This window comes from Amblyomma mixtum, chromosome 5, assembly GCF_055824585.1.
Source record: "Amblyomma mixtum isolate Tamu chromosome 5, ASM5582458v1, whole genome shotgun sequence".
Taxonomy (NCBI): Eukaryota; Metazoa; Arthropoda; class Arachnida; order Ixodida; family Ixodidae; genus Amblyomma; species Amblyomma mixtum.
The window spans coordinates 186,063,079-186,078,639 of record NC_143016.1 but is presented as its reverse complement, the minus strand read 5'-3'; the positions used below and the strand labels follow the sequence as shown (position 1 = coordinate 186,078,639).

The 15,561-nt window shown below is 50.7% G+C and overlaps 1 protein-coding gene across 1 annotated transcript in view; it reads left to right on the top strand.

Annotated features, from left to right (window-relative positions):
* The window catches only part of LOC149345125 (uncharacterized), a 108,802-nt gene that overhangs the window by 33,285 nt on the left and 59,956 nt on the right, over positions 1-15,561 (top strand). The window contains exon 7 of the mRNA XM_089547373.1: positions 5,964-6,148. Coding sequence (XP_089403499.1) covers positions 5,964-6,148 — 185 coding nt within the window. The remainder of the gene's footprint in view (positions 1-5,963; positions 6,149-15,561) is intronic.

The following is a 15,561-nucleotide window of genomic DNA, read 5'->3' as shown; positions in this document are numbered from 1 at the left end:
TATCTTCTTTTTTAGTTTCCTGTTAAGCTTCTGTTTCTTCCAGCGTTTGGTTAGGCTTTTCCTTGCCTCCCATAGGCCGAGGAGTCGTTTGTCTACCTCTGGTGCCTGTTCTGTGCGGTTAACTTCTTTGGTATATGTATCTCTTATTTGTTTAAGTTGTTGGCTCCATTCTTCTAAAGACGTGATGTCGCCTTTGATGCTTTTGCAGTGGGTGCGGAAAGCGTCCCAGTCTGTCAGTCTTGCCTTGCCTATTTTCCTTCTGATGCTTTCGGCTTCAATGGCCACTCTGATTATAAAGTGGTCGCTGCCTAGGTTCTCCTGTGTGTTTTCCCACTCTGCTTGTTTAGCTCCTCTGACAAAGGTTAGGTCGGGACACGTGTCTACGCTTACGCTGTTGCCTTGCCTTGTGGGCTGGCTCTCATCCGTAAGTAGCTCGCAGCCTGTGTTTTCTGCTGCTGTACATATGCTCCGCCCTTTTATGTCCTCTTTTTTGCTGCCCCATTGCGGGCTTTTCGCGTTGAAGTCTCCTGCTATAACTAGGGTGTTCTGCCCTGCAAGTTTCTTTGCCTCCGCGAAAAGCTTGATGAAGTCTCCCCTATATTTAGGTGGGCTATATATGTTTATAACAAAGGTGCTTTTTGCTTTCCTTTTCCTTTTGGGAATTATTTCAGTTATCACGTGTTCTAGGTGTGTGTCTGCTAGCTATTTCCCCATGATTTATTGCTGTTATTTTGTCGCTAATGAGTGTTGCTGTTTTCCCTTTTTCCTGGCATGAGTAGCCTCTTAGGTTTGGGGTACAGTTTGTTTCTTGTAATAAGATTAGGTCTGGTGGGGTTCCCCTAGTGCTAATGAATTGCTGCAGGAGCCCCTGCTTGCGCCTGTAGCCCCTGCAGTTCCATTGCCAAATCTCTAATTGTTGTCCTCCTGCCATGTTGCTGTGTTGCAGCTACTATTGTTCCCTTGGGTTTCTGTACCGAACCTCCGCTCATTAAAGAGGCGGTCTCTGGCGTCGTTTAGTGTTCTCTGTGTTGTTTGATTTTTAACGTAATTACGGAAGTTCTGGTCTTGCAAAGCTATCTTCTGGCTTAGTTGTTGCATTTGTTGCTGCATTTGTTGTTGCATTTGCAGCATGAGTGTTTTTAGGTCTTCCCCTGCCGTGTTGGTCTCCCTCATGTTTTGTGGGTTCTCTATAGTTTGTGGTGGTGGTGTTGGCGTTCTCACTGGTGAGAAACCTGTTCTCCGTATCTCCTGTAGTTCTGCGATTAAGTCGCTGATCTGCTTTCTTAGCTGCCTATTCTCCTTTCTTATGTTGTTGATTTCTGCTCTTAGGCTTTCGTTTTCTGCCTTGGTGTCTGTTGTGTTGTTTTCCTCGTGCGGAGCAAAAAGTATTTTGGGAGAGCCGCCTCCCCAGCTTACCTTAACTCCGCCGCTTTTCTTCTGCTGCGTTTGCTGCTGGCTGGCCGTGGTCTGGCTCGCCTCGCCTCGTCCCCGGCTCTGGCTCCGGTCCCGGCTGCGGCTGTTGCTGCGTCGCCTGGACTCGCTTCGGTAGTCAGGTTGTTTCTCCTGGTCCTCGTTCCGGAACCCGCGTGGTCGTCGTCCTCCATTTCTGCCTTGGCTGCGGCCGCGTTGCTGCTGACCCCAGGCTCGTAGCTCTCCGAATGATTTTAGTCGCTGTGTGCATTCCCTTGCTCCTGTGACGTGGGAGCCCTTGCACACGAGGCACTTCGGTACGCATTGGTGTTGCGTCTCCGGATTTGCTTGGCCGCATTGCCTGCACGCCTTGCTTTCCGGGTTTGGGCATACATCTGCTCGATGCCCTTGCTGGTAGCAGTTGTAGCATATCTGCCTCGTTGGTCTGTATGGGTGGCACCACATCTCTCCCCCGTAGAGCAGGACTTGCTTGGGAAGGATTGGGCCGCTGAAGGTAATGACTGCTGTGCTGGATCTCCCTAGCATTCGTGCCGCCAAAATCTTCACTCCGTGCGTTCTTGTCCTTAGGTTGGCCTTTAATTCTTCTTCTGGGGTTCCCGGGTCTACCCCGTGGATGACTCCCCGTAGCGTTCCCTCCGGCGCCGCCACGTGTGCCGTGACTTGGTAGCTTCTTCCACCGAAGTTGAGCTGCGCTATGTTTCTGACTTGTTTGGCTGTCTCTTCCTTATTCGTGCTGACGATTATGATGTTCGAGCCGTTGCGCAGTCGGATTATAAGGTCTTCTGCCTTGCATCCATGCCCGGTGGCTGCAACCACCGCTCGCGCCACTTGGTGTGTTTGCAGCTCTCGCACTGCTAGTCCCTTTGGCCTCAGGATCACCTTTAAATCTTCTTTCGGTAGGGGAGGGAGTCTCCTCTTCGGCGCTCCTTCCCTATCGCCTTGCTTGGTTGTGCTTTGTTTGTCGCCTGTGCTTTTCCTTCCGCTTGAGGGGCTCGGATCCCCCGTCACGTGGCCTGCCGTCGCTTCCTGGCTCTTCCGTATTTTCTTGTGCCGCCGTTGCGTCATGGCTACTGTCCAGTCTGAGTCCGAATCGTAATTGCGACTCGCCTGCGCTGTTTTTGTTAGGGTGCTGCCTCCCGGGATTTGTGTGTTCACCGTCGGGCCCTGTACGTGGGATCCCCCGGCGGTGGCGTCTCGTTGGTCTTCCTCCATTCTTTCTTGGGTCTCCATAATTCGGTTTGCCAAAAATTCATGTCTGGCATGGATGTCTTGCGTCTGGGCCATCTTTCCGCTGCCTCCGTCGCCTGCCGAGGTCGAGGAGTCCGCGGAAGTCGCCGCCCGTGAAGCCTAGTCGCTAGGCCTAGCGTTGGCTTAGCTCATTCGTCCACGTGGTTGATCTTCAAGACCGGATAAATCGAAAACTATTGGGCCCACCGGTTTGAAAATAGTGTCCTCGTGGTCCGCTTCTCTTCCTGCGTCGCCTCCCACCAAAATTTTGGCAGTTCCGCTGAGTTGACCGGGCCAAAAAGCCCAAAAACTGCGGAGCGCATGTGTGGCAACTCCGCTGCAGTTCGGCAGCCAAACGTGGCCCCAATCGGTTCCCTCTCGTGAGGTGGCGCTTTCAACGCTGTTGGCCCGTTCCGGCCGGTCTCTCGTCACACGAACTATCGCTATGAGACGAGCGCGCCGTGTTCCACGCCACTCTACGCCAGTAATTACTGTTTAACAAAGATATTTAGGAGATAGTGCACAAATATTGTTCTGAATGTGCAACTACAGTGGCTGCGCGAACGGTCCTGGGCGGCATAGGTACGATCGGGATGTCTGAATCATTAGCTATTTCGATGAGACATCTGGTTCTTGGTCGAGTAAAGTTTTCGTTTCATTTACTTCCCTACAAACTAAATGACTCTGCTTACGGCGAGCCACGACACGGTAAATGAGTCGCATGTTGCCGAAAATATCGAAACCTAAGGCAAAGTACCATCGGTTTGAAGCAAGAAAGTCAATTATGCATACGGGCTTTTTAAAAAAAGGGAGATGCAGGACTACCACCGTGAAACTTCGACGTTATTAAAGTCATAAAACGCGAAAAAATGACGGTAATAGCACAGGTCAGATTGAAAACAGTTTATTCAATTCATATAGGAAAAAAACTTATACATCTTAATGGGAGCCACTTTTAATGGGCCAAACAGTTACAAGAGACGTGCTTTTACAAGAGACGGGAGACGTGCTAGAAAAAAATAGCATTCTTGTAGCAATAACAAAGATCAGTATCTACCAGGTGAACGCCGACACGTGCTCAGCACAACCCAAGCGAGCAAGGCTGCACTTCTCTAGCTCTTCCAGCACTTTCCAGAAAATGTTTGCAGCCTTGGCGATGGTCAGTGTGAACTGCGGTCGCACATTAGGTAGAATGCTTATCTTGCCTTTGTTTGGGAGCAGACAGGTCGACAGCTCGGCCGCACCGAATCACGGACGCATAGCTCGGGTGCACCGACGCTGTTGCGCTTCTGTGTTGCGTTGCAGCCGGAGCCAACGCCGCACGAGCTGCGTCGCTCGAAACGCACTTATATAAATCTGGCGAGGACACAGAGGAGCAGCGATCAACTTGCAGCGCAGTTTAACCCAACAAAGGAACGCCTGGCACAAAAACGCTTCGCTGTAGTCTTCGCTGACATGGTCAGCTGCCGAGAAGCCGGTCAAACAGCGACGAGAGCGCCCCCGCTCGGCGGTACAGGCAAGGGCGACATCACCGGCGTTGGAGTTTGCAAACTGAAGAAGTAATCTAGTAACGTTGGTTCGGAGCCCAATACAATATAAGGAGACAAGATGGCCGAAATTTCCGGAGCCCTTCACTACGGCGTCCCTGATAGCCTGAGTCGCTTTGGGACGTTAAACCCTATAAACCAAACCCAACCAAGACTCTCGCTCGGGGTTGGTACGTCTGGAGCTGTGCTTTCGCAGTAAAGCCATGCCACCGGTAGGCAGGAAGCACACAACATACGCGCTAGTGCCCTTTTGCTGTTTTTCGCGACGTATCTATAATTTAAAACATGTTTATCACCACTGCATAGCAAGATCCCGCACTATGCCAGTGTTCTTTTAATCGTCTCCGGTACTGGACTTAGGGGGGACGCAACGTCCCCGCCCCGCCTGAATAAAGTTTGAAGCGCCGGCACAAAAAGCAAGATTCACCATTATGATTTCGCACGGCAAAAATTTGCCATCTACCTTATGCGCCGCCGCGGTGGCTCAGTGGTTATGGCGCTCGGCTGCTGACCCGAAAGACGCGGGTTCGATCCCGGCCGCGGCGGCTGGAATTTCTTTGGAGGAGAAATTCTAGAGGCCCGTGTAGTGTGCGATGTCAATGCACGTTAAAGAACCCCAGGTGGTCGAAATTTCCGGAGCTCTCCACTACGGCGTCTCTCATAGCCTTAGTCGCTTTGGGACGTTAAACCCCATAAACCAACCAAACCAACCAACCATCTACCTTATGCAGCACCAGAAACATTGGTGACCCCCTGCCGTTTCCCTCTCAAGTCGTGCACCGGAACGAGCTAAAAAGAAATGGTGGTAACTTTTTTTTCCCGCTCGCTTCCTCGCCTTTTCACGACAATAATAAGAAGACAGCCGGTCGTGCTTCCCGCCTCCTTCGCCTGCTTCGACTACGAACGTCGTCGACGCTTTCGGCGAACATACCGGTGACGCATTAACGTAGAAGCCTTAGCCTTCTAGAACAACAATGTTTTAACGAAAGAAAAACGGAAAAAAAAGTAGTAGCGAAGAGCAGCACCGCTGTGTAGCTGTCGCTAAATACGGCGAAACGTACGAGAAGAAAAATAGTTGGGCCTTCTCTAAATTTTTCGCTACACTTCAACAACAGACGCTGTCAGGCGATCCACTCCATCTACGCTCTAGGAAGGAATAGTGGTATAGGTCAAATGTTTATGGGAATTTCCCAAGGTGGAGTAGATTTGTAATAAGGCAGTAGTTACTCATTGACGTCCACCCAAGCGCAGCCAAACGACTATAAAGGAAAGCTATACAGCTAGCTTTCTCAGAAACTTCGCAATTAAAGAAAAATTCGCCCTGGTCCGGGGTTCGAACCCGGAGCAGTCGCTCTACCAAATGAGCTAACCGGGACGGCAAGCTTATGGTAGGGCGAGAGCGAATTGATCAATAACTCGAAGTGAGAATAGTGTTGGTCAAATTCCTGATTCCTGAGAAAGCTGTATAGCTTTCCTTTGTAGCCGTATGGCTGCGCTTGGGTGGATGTATGAGTAATTACTCCCTTATTAATATTGGTATACGGTGTCGCATTTGCTGGCCAGTACCTTGCGCGTATGGTCTATGGGTGTTCTTAAAAATATACCCTAAATATGAACGCACGAGCGTGTGATTTTCTTTCCTCTCGGGAAGGCTGTTGACGAGAGCACATGCTTCCTGAGTGTAATATAATATAAACCGGGTCTGTGGTGACCCCTTTGCGAGTGCGACTGAAGGGCTGCGCCTCTCCTTCATCGCAGGTGTGCCAGCGGCTGGACTTCCCCGGTGGCGAGAGGCAGCCGGTGCTGGCCGCCCCCAAGCCCACGAAGCCCGCGCCTCTGCCGGCCTCCATGATGACCTGGGCCAACTGGGCCTCCGTGCGCTCCGTCGGCCGGGTCCGGGCGTTGGTCGCCAAGAACCTGCTCAAGATCATGCGCCGCGTCGTGTGCGTATACGCTCCCTCCCCATATCTTCTTACACTGCGCTCAGCTTGAAAGCCTTCCTTCGTTTCGGCTGTGTGTGTGTCTGTGTTTCTCTTCCAGCCGGGGTGTTTCTCTTCCAGCCCTTTCCTCGTCATCGTCTCAGAGATCCACATACTAGTACCACTTTCGGAGCCATTCTCTCGCAACGGCGTGAGCTCCGATACTCAGCGATCATTGCGCCCCCGTGCGGCACACGCTGTAGATAGTACACTGTAGGCCCTGGGTCTGAAACTCATATCGCTATGCGGGCCGCATTGAGAAAATTTCGTCTCCCGCGGACCAGGAGCCGGAAAATAACAATATGATGGGAAGGGGGGTCAACCACAATTGCGTTCTTTTATTGTTTTTCTTCTTAAAACAGCGCAAAAGACAGGGACACAGAGAGAAGAGACACACACAGTGCTACTTACAATTACGTTTATTCTTGAAATTTACATGTATATATACACATGGCGTGATGCGCGATAGGTGGCAGACAGGTACAATGCACAAAAAAAAAGAAAATGCTAATTACGTATCACGCGCTTTGCTAAGTAGGCCCGTTCTTTTCCAGATAAAGCAAGAAAATGGGTGCTGGCGCAAAGGTTATCCAGAGCTAAGATCCTTTGAACTTCAACTATGTCCCTTGTCGTTCGGTCTTTGCTTCTTTCGAAAGTTCGGCACTTATCAATCATCGGTTTGTTTGTTTATTTATTTCCTCAAAGGTCTCGGTTGAGACATTACATGGGGTAATGGACGGTATCTGGCAAACAATGGTAAAAAATGTTAAGATGAAAGGTTGGCGATGCTCCGCTTGAATTGTAGTGGGTTGATGATAATGGCAACTTCGGTGGGCAGGTCATTCCAGTCTCGTGCAGTACGCTGAAAAAATGACTGCTGAAACTTCGCAGTATGGGCTTGTAGGGGATACACTGCATTACTGTGGCTGAACCGGGTGATGCGGTGGGCTCTTTTTATGTAGGGGTTATCAAAAGGCAAAGAATGGAAAAATTTATGAAAAAGGTTAAGACGTGCTATCCTACGGCGCGAGGCTAGGGGGGGGGGGGGGGGGTAAGTTGATTCGAGCTTTTAGTGCTGAGATGCTTGAGTGGTAGGAATAATTAGATAGAATGAACCGTGTTGCGCGGTTCTGAACTAATTCGAGGGCGTTAGTAAGGTTATTGTGGTGCGGATCAAAAATAGCGTTAGCATACTCAAGCTTGGATCACACAAAGGTTTGAAAAGAAAGCTGTTTAATAGGGGGAGGAGCGAGTGAAAGGTTACGGCGTAAATAACCTAGAGCACAATTAGCAGAGCAATACTTGTTGGGTGCTAGCTTTCTGTGTGTTGTCTGTTTCGGCGCTACAACCATTTTCTGGAAACACAATTAGCAGAATTTATTATGTGGTTAATATGACAGGTCCAAGTTAGGTCACGCGAGATATGCACATTAAGATATTTGAATGATTCGGATGTTCCAATCTGCAGGTTATTAATATTATAATTAGGCACTACGTAATAACGACGACAGTGAATGGACATTAACACGGCTTTAGAAATATTTAATGACATGAGCCATGTTTTACACCAGTCTTGTATGCGAATAAGGTCAGTTTGTAATGCGAAATGGTCGGTGGAGTTAGTAATTCCTCGGTAAACGACACAGTCATCGGCAAAGAGTCGGATATGAGAAGAAATGTTACACGGTAGGTCATTAATATATATCAAGAAAAGCAGGGGCCGAGCACCGTGTACCACACTTTCTGACATTCCTTTGTGCATTAAAGAGCACATTGGGAGGGTGAAGACCGTCAGTCCTGCAGTGTGTAATATAAGAGAAAGTGTGAAGGTAATTGGCATTACCAAGATATTTTATATTTTAATCGCAGGAATTAATTACCCTTCACTTCTAAGCGTGTTGGTGGCTTGACAACGCGTAGCAGCGACAAAAGGATGCAGCATCCGGCATTAGGGCTTGTGCGGAGATGATTCGCATCGTACGTGGCTCTGAGGTTGTCGCCTGTCATACTTGAATGCCGAGCAGATTTGTTCACTCTCAATAAAGAGAGGAGGTGCTGGCACAAGCATGTGCTCCCGAACATGCCAGTGGTCCTTGTCGCTTGGCGCTGCACAGTTAGAAAGATTGTCTTATCTAGAACAGTGTAAAACTCTGGGACACCTATGTCTTCAAACTTCTGTCGTTATGTGGTGCTTGCTTGAAGTTCAATAAGCTCCACTTCCAACTCGTCGACTAGCACAGCGAACGGCACTGAGAAAATTTCGACCTTTTTGGAGAAGCCACCGATGTCTTGGAACAGAATTTTGAATTCTTCCTCGAGGCCGCGGAGCAAGTCAGCGAAAACATCGCAAGAATCTTTGGCAACGCGTCCTGGTGACTTCAGAATTGAAAGGTGGTCCAGCTTTTTTCGCTTTAATCTGGAGCTGCCAGAGTTGTAATTTCGCCTGCCTCGCTCAAATTCTTTCTGGTGCTTACGCTCTCCTTCATTTTTCTTATGATTTTTTTTGTTTGCACTGAAGCTTTACAATAAGGGAGTAATTACTCATTGACGTCAACCCAATCGCAGCCATACGGCTACAAAGGGAAGCTATACAGCTTTCTCAGAAACTCCACAGTTAAAGAAAAATTCGTCCTGGTCCGCGGTTCGAACCCGGGACCACCGCTTCACCGGAGCAGTTGCTCTACCAATTGAGCTAACCGGGACGGCAAGCTTATGGTAGGGCGAGAGCGAATTGATCAATAACTCGAAATGGGACGTTGACCAAATATTTAGGGGAAACCCCAAGGTGAAAAGGATTTGTAATAAGGGAGTAATTACTCATTGACGTCCACCCAATCGCAGCCATACGGCTACAAAAGAAAGCTATACTTGGTATAGCGACTGCTCCGGTGAAGCGGTGGTCCTGGGTTCGAACCCCGGACCAGGACGAATTTTTCTTTAACTGCGAAGTTTCTGAGAAAGCTGTGTAGCTTTCCTTTGTAGTCGTATGGCTGCGATTGGGTGGACGTCAATGAGTAATTACTCCCTTATTACAAATCTACTCCAATTTGGGGGATTCCCCTAAACATTTGGTCAACACTGAAGCTTTGCGTTCAAAGTGTTCAGCTGATCTCATATGTCTGTGAGAAATGCAAGGAAACCAAGCCGCTTCACATTTGACAGCGCAGCAATTGGCATATTTTCCAACTTCAAGAGGTTGCTGATTTCCTCTCTGCGGCCAAATGATCTTTTGAGCGCTTTTACGCTGCTTAACCAGCGCACGTCCATGTGGTAAGGAGTCACCTTTTGACTGCATTCCTCCTCTTGTAAGGCTCGTGGCGGTGTTTGAGCGCTCTTGGATGAATGAACCACAATGTTCATGACAGACTTCTTATTCATCTCGCTGCATAGTCTTCCTTTCGTGTAAGATGCAGTGCACCGCCACCAACTGTTCAGCGACTCTGAGCCCTTCAAGCTTTGTTCGCAAACATCGTACAAGACCGCTTCTGCTTCCTACCATTGATGGAGCTCCTTTGACGGCCGCGCACACCACCCGCTCCCATTGCAAGCCGGTGCGTTCAACAACTCCTTCAAGCATCGAAATGATGTCTGCTCCTTTAGTGGTTCCTTTCGTCAGGGCAATGTCCAGCAGTTCTTTCGTCACGTTGAGATTTTTGTCTACGCCCCTAATGAAGAGGGCACACTGGGCTTTATCTGTAACGTCAGTGCTTTCATTAATGGCGAAAGAAAATGCTTCGAACTCCCGACATCGGTTCATTGAGGCATTTTCAGTGTGGTGGCCTATCTCTGCAATTCTCTCTATAACCGTATTGGGTGAAAGTCTAATGTTTTCGAATTCCTTTCGAGGAAATTCCTTTTAAGCGTATTTAAGCAGTTCTTCAGAAATAATCCATTGGTGCAATGGTTTGAAAATCTTCCAATTAGATGGGAAATAATGAAGTTTGCTCTTACCATTTCTTCCGCTGTTCTGGCTGTTTTGGAAGATTCTGGCTTGCGTCATGATGACAGGACATGAATTGGTGTCGTACGCTGTGCTCCTTCGGCACAAACACAGTCTGGGGGAAGACTGAGCATATCAGCTTGTCCAGTGACTCAGTGAAGAAGTACGAGTATGACGGTTCTCATCGAGGTTGAAAACAGCGCTTTTCATGTTCAACCTTTCGTTTCATTGAAGCCTTCGACAGCGACATTCCAACAATGAACTTTACTGCAAAACAACAGCTGCATCTTACCGGTACTCATCTATGGGGCAGAAACGTGGAGGCTAACAAAGAGGGTTCAGCTTAAGGACAACGCAGCGAGCTATGGAAAGAAAAATGATGTTGTCAGGGTGGAACCAGCGGAACACAGACGCAGGACAAGAAAAAGGGGGTACACACACCACACTGCTGGACTTGCAACTGATTTATTTCCAAGAAAACGACCACATTTAAATGTTTCCCTGCGCAAGCGCACACTCTGGACGATGGGAACAACTCTATTAAGATAAAAGAAAGTTATATTCTTTATCCGTGATAAAAACCGAGGGATCGCTGACACACATCTTGTTTTTCCTGATTAAAAACGCTTCAAGAATTTCACGCTCGCGTCTTGTTCTCCCCCGACCAATAATGCTTGTGCGGTGAAGCAAACGAGAACATCCTTTGCATACCTTAACGTGCAAGGCTAATGATAGGTGTCACGTTAAGAGACAGGGAGAGGGCGGAGTGGGCCAGGGATTAAACGCGGGTTAATGGTTTGGTCTAGGCCGGTTTGCAGCAGCGTGATGTTCAACGACTCCGCTCGATTCAGTACAAACACCTCGCTTTCGGCAGAGATGACAAGTTAGGCGACAGCGAAGTGAAGAAGCATTTCGAATCACTCACCTCTCCAGAAACGGCACTTCAGCCTCCAGCACACTCACCACAGCTCTTTGGCTGACCCGCTTGTTGTCAAGCATTTGCACCCTCTCATAGATTTGTAGGCTTTAATTCCCTGCCCTGTCTCAAACTTAAGCCTTGCACAAGGCGGGCCTCGATATCGGGCAATTCAACGCGCGGCAGCCGTCCAGTACATTGCACACCAAGCCGGCGCCTCCGCATTTCTACTGGTCGACGCTTTCGTAAAGTGAAACCTTTTCAGCGCATCCGCTCTTTTCTGTTTCGCGCAGTTCACGGCGTATCCATGCATTCACTCACACGGTTTTGTGGGTTGGGCAGAAATTATCTGCGCCGAGAAGCGAAATGCTCTCACATTTTAAACATCACCAGCGAGCTAAATGCTGCGGCTGATTGCGGTGGCAGCGAGCGCGAGCAAGAACACGGCGCGCTAGCGCCCCTTGCGGATGACGTCACGTGAATACCTCTTATTCGCTGTTGTTTGCCGGCGGGACGTACGAACAGTTCCTTGCGGAATCACTTCGTAGGTGACGTAGCTGAGTTTGCGCAGCACTTCGTACGGGCCGAAGTAGCGGCGCAGAAGCTTCTCGGAGCGACCCCTCTGGCGAACAGGAACCCACACCCAGACTTTATCGCCAGGGTTGTAAATTACCTCCCTGTGACGAAGGTTATAGCGTTGAGCGTCTTTAACTTGCTGCGTCCGGAGTCTCGTTCGAGCGAGCTCACGGGCGGCCTCAGCGTGCTGGACGAATTGGGCAGCGCCGGCAACTGATGGAAGGGCGACATAGGGCAGTAACATTGCATCCAGCATGGTAACGGCTTCGCGACCGTACACCAAACGAAACGGGCTGAAGCGGGTCGTTTCCTGGACTGCGGTATCATACGCAAATGTTGCATACGGTCCCAGTTCTTATGGTCTTCGTCGACGTACATTGAAAGCATATCGGCGATGGTCTTATTGAGTCGCTCAGTAAGGCCATTCGTCTGAGGATGGTAAGCTGTTGTTCTGCGATGACAAGTGCCACTGAGCCGCATAACTGGGTGAGAGCTGAAGTAAATGCAGTGCCTCTGTCAGTTAAAACGACCGCAGGGGCACCATGACGGAGGACTAGGTTAAAGATGAAAAAGTTCGCAATATCAGTAGAAGTGCCGCTGGGAAGAGCTTTGGTTTCACAATAACGGGTGAGATAATCAGTGGCGACTATAATGTAGCGGTTGCCCAAAGATGACGTAGGAAACGGCCCGAGCAAGTCCATACCGACTTGGTGAAAGGGGACTCGAGGAGGACCAATAGGCTGCAGCAGACCGGCCGGCTTGACAGGCGGCGTCTTCCGACGTTGGCAATCACGGCACGTCTTAACATAGCGCCGGACAATAGCAGCAAGCTTGGGCCAGTAGTATTTTTGTCGTACGCGAGCCAGGGACCGTGAGAAACCGAGATGGCCGGAAGAAAGCTCGTCGTGGCATGCCTGCAAAACGTCGGGACGAAGCGACGTTGGGACCACCAGCAGGTACTGAATGTCTGTGGAAGCGTAGTTTTTCTTGTAAAGGACGCCGTCCCGCAAGCAGAACGACGACAGGCCACGCGTAAAAAGGCGAGGTGGCGATAAGGCGGTTCCCTCGAGGTAATCGATGAGGGGCCGCAGTTCGGTGTCATCTCGCTGTTGTTGAGCGAGATCAGGCGTCATGAGAGCGCCGAGAAAAACGGAGTCATCTGTTTCAGGTGAAGAACACGGGATAGGGGCTCGGGATAGACAGTCAGCGTCACTGTGTTTCTTGCCGGACTTGTACACAATAGTGACGTCGAACTCCTGCAAGCGGAGACTCCAGCGGGCTAAGCGGCCAGAAGGATCTTTAAGGTTGGCTAGCCAGCAGAGAGAGTGGTGATCACTGACCACTCTAAACGGCCGACCATACAAATACGGCCGAAATTTTGTCACCGCCCAGACAATTGCAAGGCACTCCTTTTCGGTAGTAGAATAATTCGCCTCGGCACGAGAGAGGGTGCGACTGGCGTAAGCAATGACCCGCTCAGCACCATCTTGCCACTGAACGAGAACTGCTCCGAGGCCAACGTTACTGGCATCGGTATGCAATGCTGTATCCGCCTCCTCGTCGAAGTGGCCAAGTATGGGCGTTGTTTGAAGGCGTGTGCGAAGCTCCTCGAAAGCCCTTTGCTGCTCGTCGGCCCAGATTAAAGGTTGGTCGTCCTTTGTCAGACGAGTCAGTGGTTCGGCTATCCGGGAGAAGTCATGGACAAAGCGTCTGTAATATGCACAGAGGCCCAAAAACCGTCGAACCGAACTTTTATCAGTAGGAGTCGGGAAAGCAGCTACGGCAGCCGTCTTCTCTGGATCAGGGCTAATAACCTCAGCGCTGACGACATGGCCCAGAAAGTTCAGCTTTTGGAATGCAAAGTGGCATTTTTCCGGTTTTAGTGAGAGGCCGGCCGCGCGGATGGCATTTAGGACGGCCGTCAAGCGCTTGAGATGCTCGTCGTAAGTCGCAGAGAAAATGACGACGTCGTCAAGGTAGACGAGGCACGTCTGCCATTTGAGGCCGGCTAGGACAGTGTCCATCATTCTTTGGAAGGTCGCGGGGGCGGAGCACAAACCAAAGGGAAGCACCTTAAATTCGTAGAGGCCGTCAGGAGTAATGAACGCCGTCTTTTCACGATCACGTTCATCGACTTCGATCTGCCAATAGCCACTGCGTAGATCGAGCGATGAAAAGTATCGGGAATGGCGGAGTCGGTCGAACGAGTCGTCGATTCGAGGCAGTGGGTAGACGTCTTTTTTTGAAATTTTGTTGAGCCTCCTGTAGTCGACGCAGAATCTGAGTGTTCCATCCTTTTTAGCGACCAGCACAACAGGCGAGGCCCATGGGCTTGTGGACGGTTGGATCACATCATCGGGAAGCATTTCATCAACTTGCGCCCGAATAGCCTCGCGTTCCTTAGTCGACGCTCGGTAGGGGTGTTGGCGGATAGGGCGTTCGGTGGGGTCAGCTATAATGCGATGCTTTGCTACTGACGTCTGTCCCACCTTGGACGTGACGGCAAAGCAGTCATGGTAAGAGTCAAGAATTGCTTGAAGGCGGCGTTTCCGGTCAAAAGGCAAAGCAGGATTCACGTCAGTTCGAACTGTATGGGCAGTGCTCTCGGGAGGGTTCTCGGTGAGCAACGATAGGGCGCAGTGGGCGGAGGGCTCGCCGACTTCATCAAAGTAGGCGATGGCTGCCCCTTGCGGTAAATGGCGGTATTCGGCGCTAAAGTTCGTTAAAAGCAGTTCAGTTCGGTTATGACTCAAGGAAAAGACCCCACGAGTGACGCAGACTTGTAGGCGCAACAATAAATTCACATTCATTTCCGCGAGGCCTTGAAGGGCGGGAGGGTTGTCGCAGTGCACTGTAACAAACTTGCTGGTGCGTGGAGGTAGTGTGACATGATCATCGCATACCCGGAAAACTGGCTTGTCGGCTGTGTAGTCGTCGGAAACTGCGCGCTGGGTCGAAAAAGTCACCATGAGGTCACGGAGGTCGATGATTGCGCCGTTTTCTCGAAGAAAATCAAGACCGAGGATCAGGTCCTTGGAGCACTCCGCCAGCACAGCAAAGCAACAAGAGAAAGTTACGTGGCGAATCTCGACTCGGGCGGAGCACACTCCTAGCGGCGTCAGCACATGCCCTCCGGCTGTCCTTATCGGCGCGCCGTGCCAAGGAGTCAGGACTTTGCGTAGGATTGTAGCAAGGCTACGACTCATAACGCAAAAATCAGCGCCGGTATCTACAAGGGCAGTCTTATGGTGGTTGTCAACGGCGATCGGTATCTCAGCGGAAAGAAGCTCACCGTCGACAAAGTGCGCCGTATCACGGATCGTCGGACTGACGGGTCGTTCAGTGCGTCGAAGTGCGGTGTCGAAGGTAAGCTTCTGTGATCGTCGGGAGGTCGTCGGACTCGATGGTCGTTCGGTGTGTCGATTGGGGGCGTCGGAGGAAAACTGCGGCGATCGTCGGAAAGTGGTCGGACTGCTGGTCGGTGCGGGGGGTCGGAGGTCGGAATGTTTGATCGAATCGGCGAATGGAGGATGTTGGTCGTAGTGCTCATCGACGGCGGCTCTACCTCCGAGAGTCGCCGTCCTCAGTTCTCCCGGCGCGGACTTGGGGACTGCCTGAAGGAAGTACGCCGGTTGGGGGAAAACTGTCGCGGCGATGGCGACCTGGACTGGCGTCCCGGTGATGACGCAGGTGAGACGTTGGCGCTGAGGTACTGGTCGATGTCCCGAGGTCGTTCACCATAGCGCGGCCGAGGGGCATCCGGTGAGAATCCGCGCAAGCCCATCCGGCGGTATGGACAGTGGCGCAGTATGTGTCCGGCTTCGCCGCAGTGGAAGCACAGAGGTAGATTGTTCGGCGTACGCCACACGTGTGCTTTGCGAACGGGCGGTCGGGTGTAGGGCGCATCAGCCGGAGCTGGATGTCGGGGTGCAGGACGGACGAGAG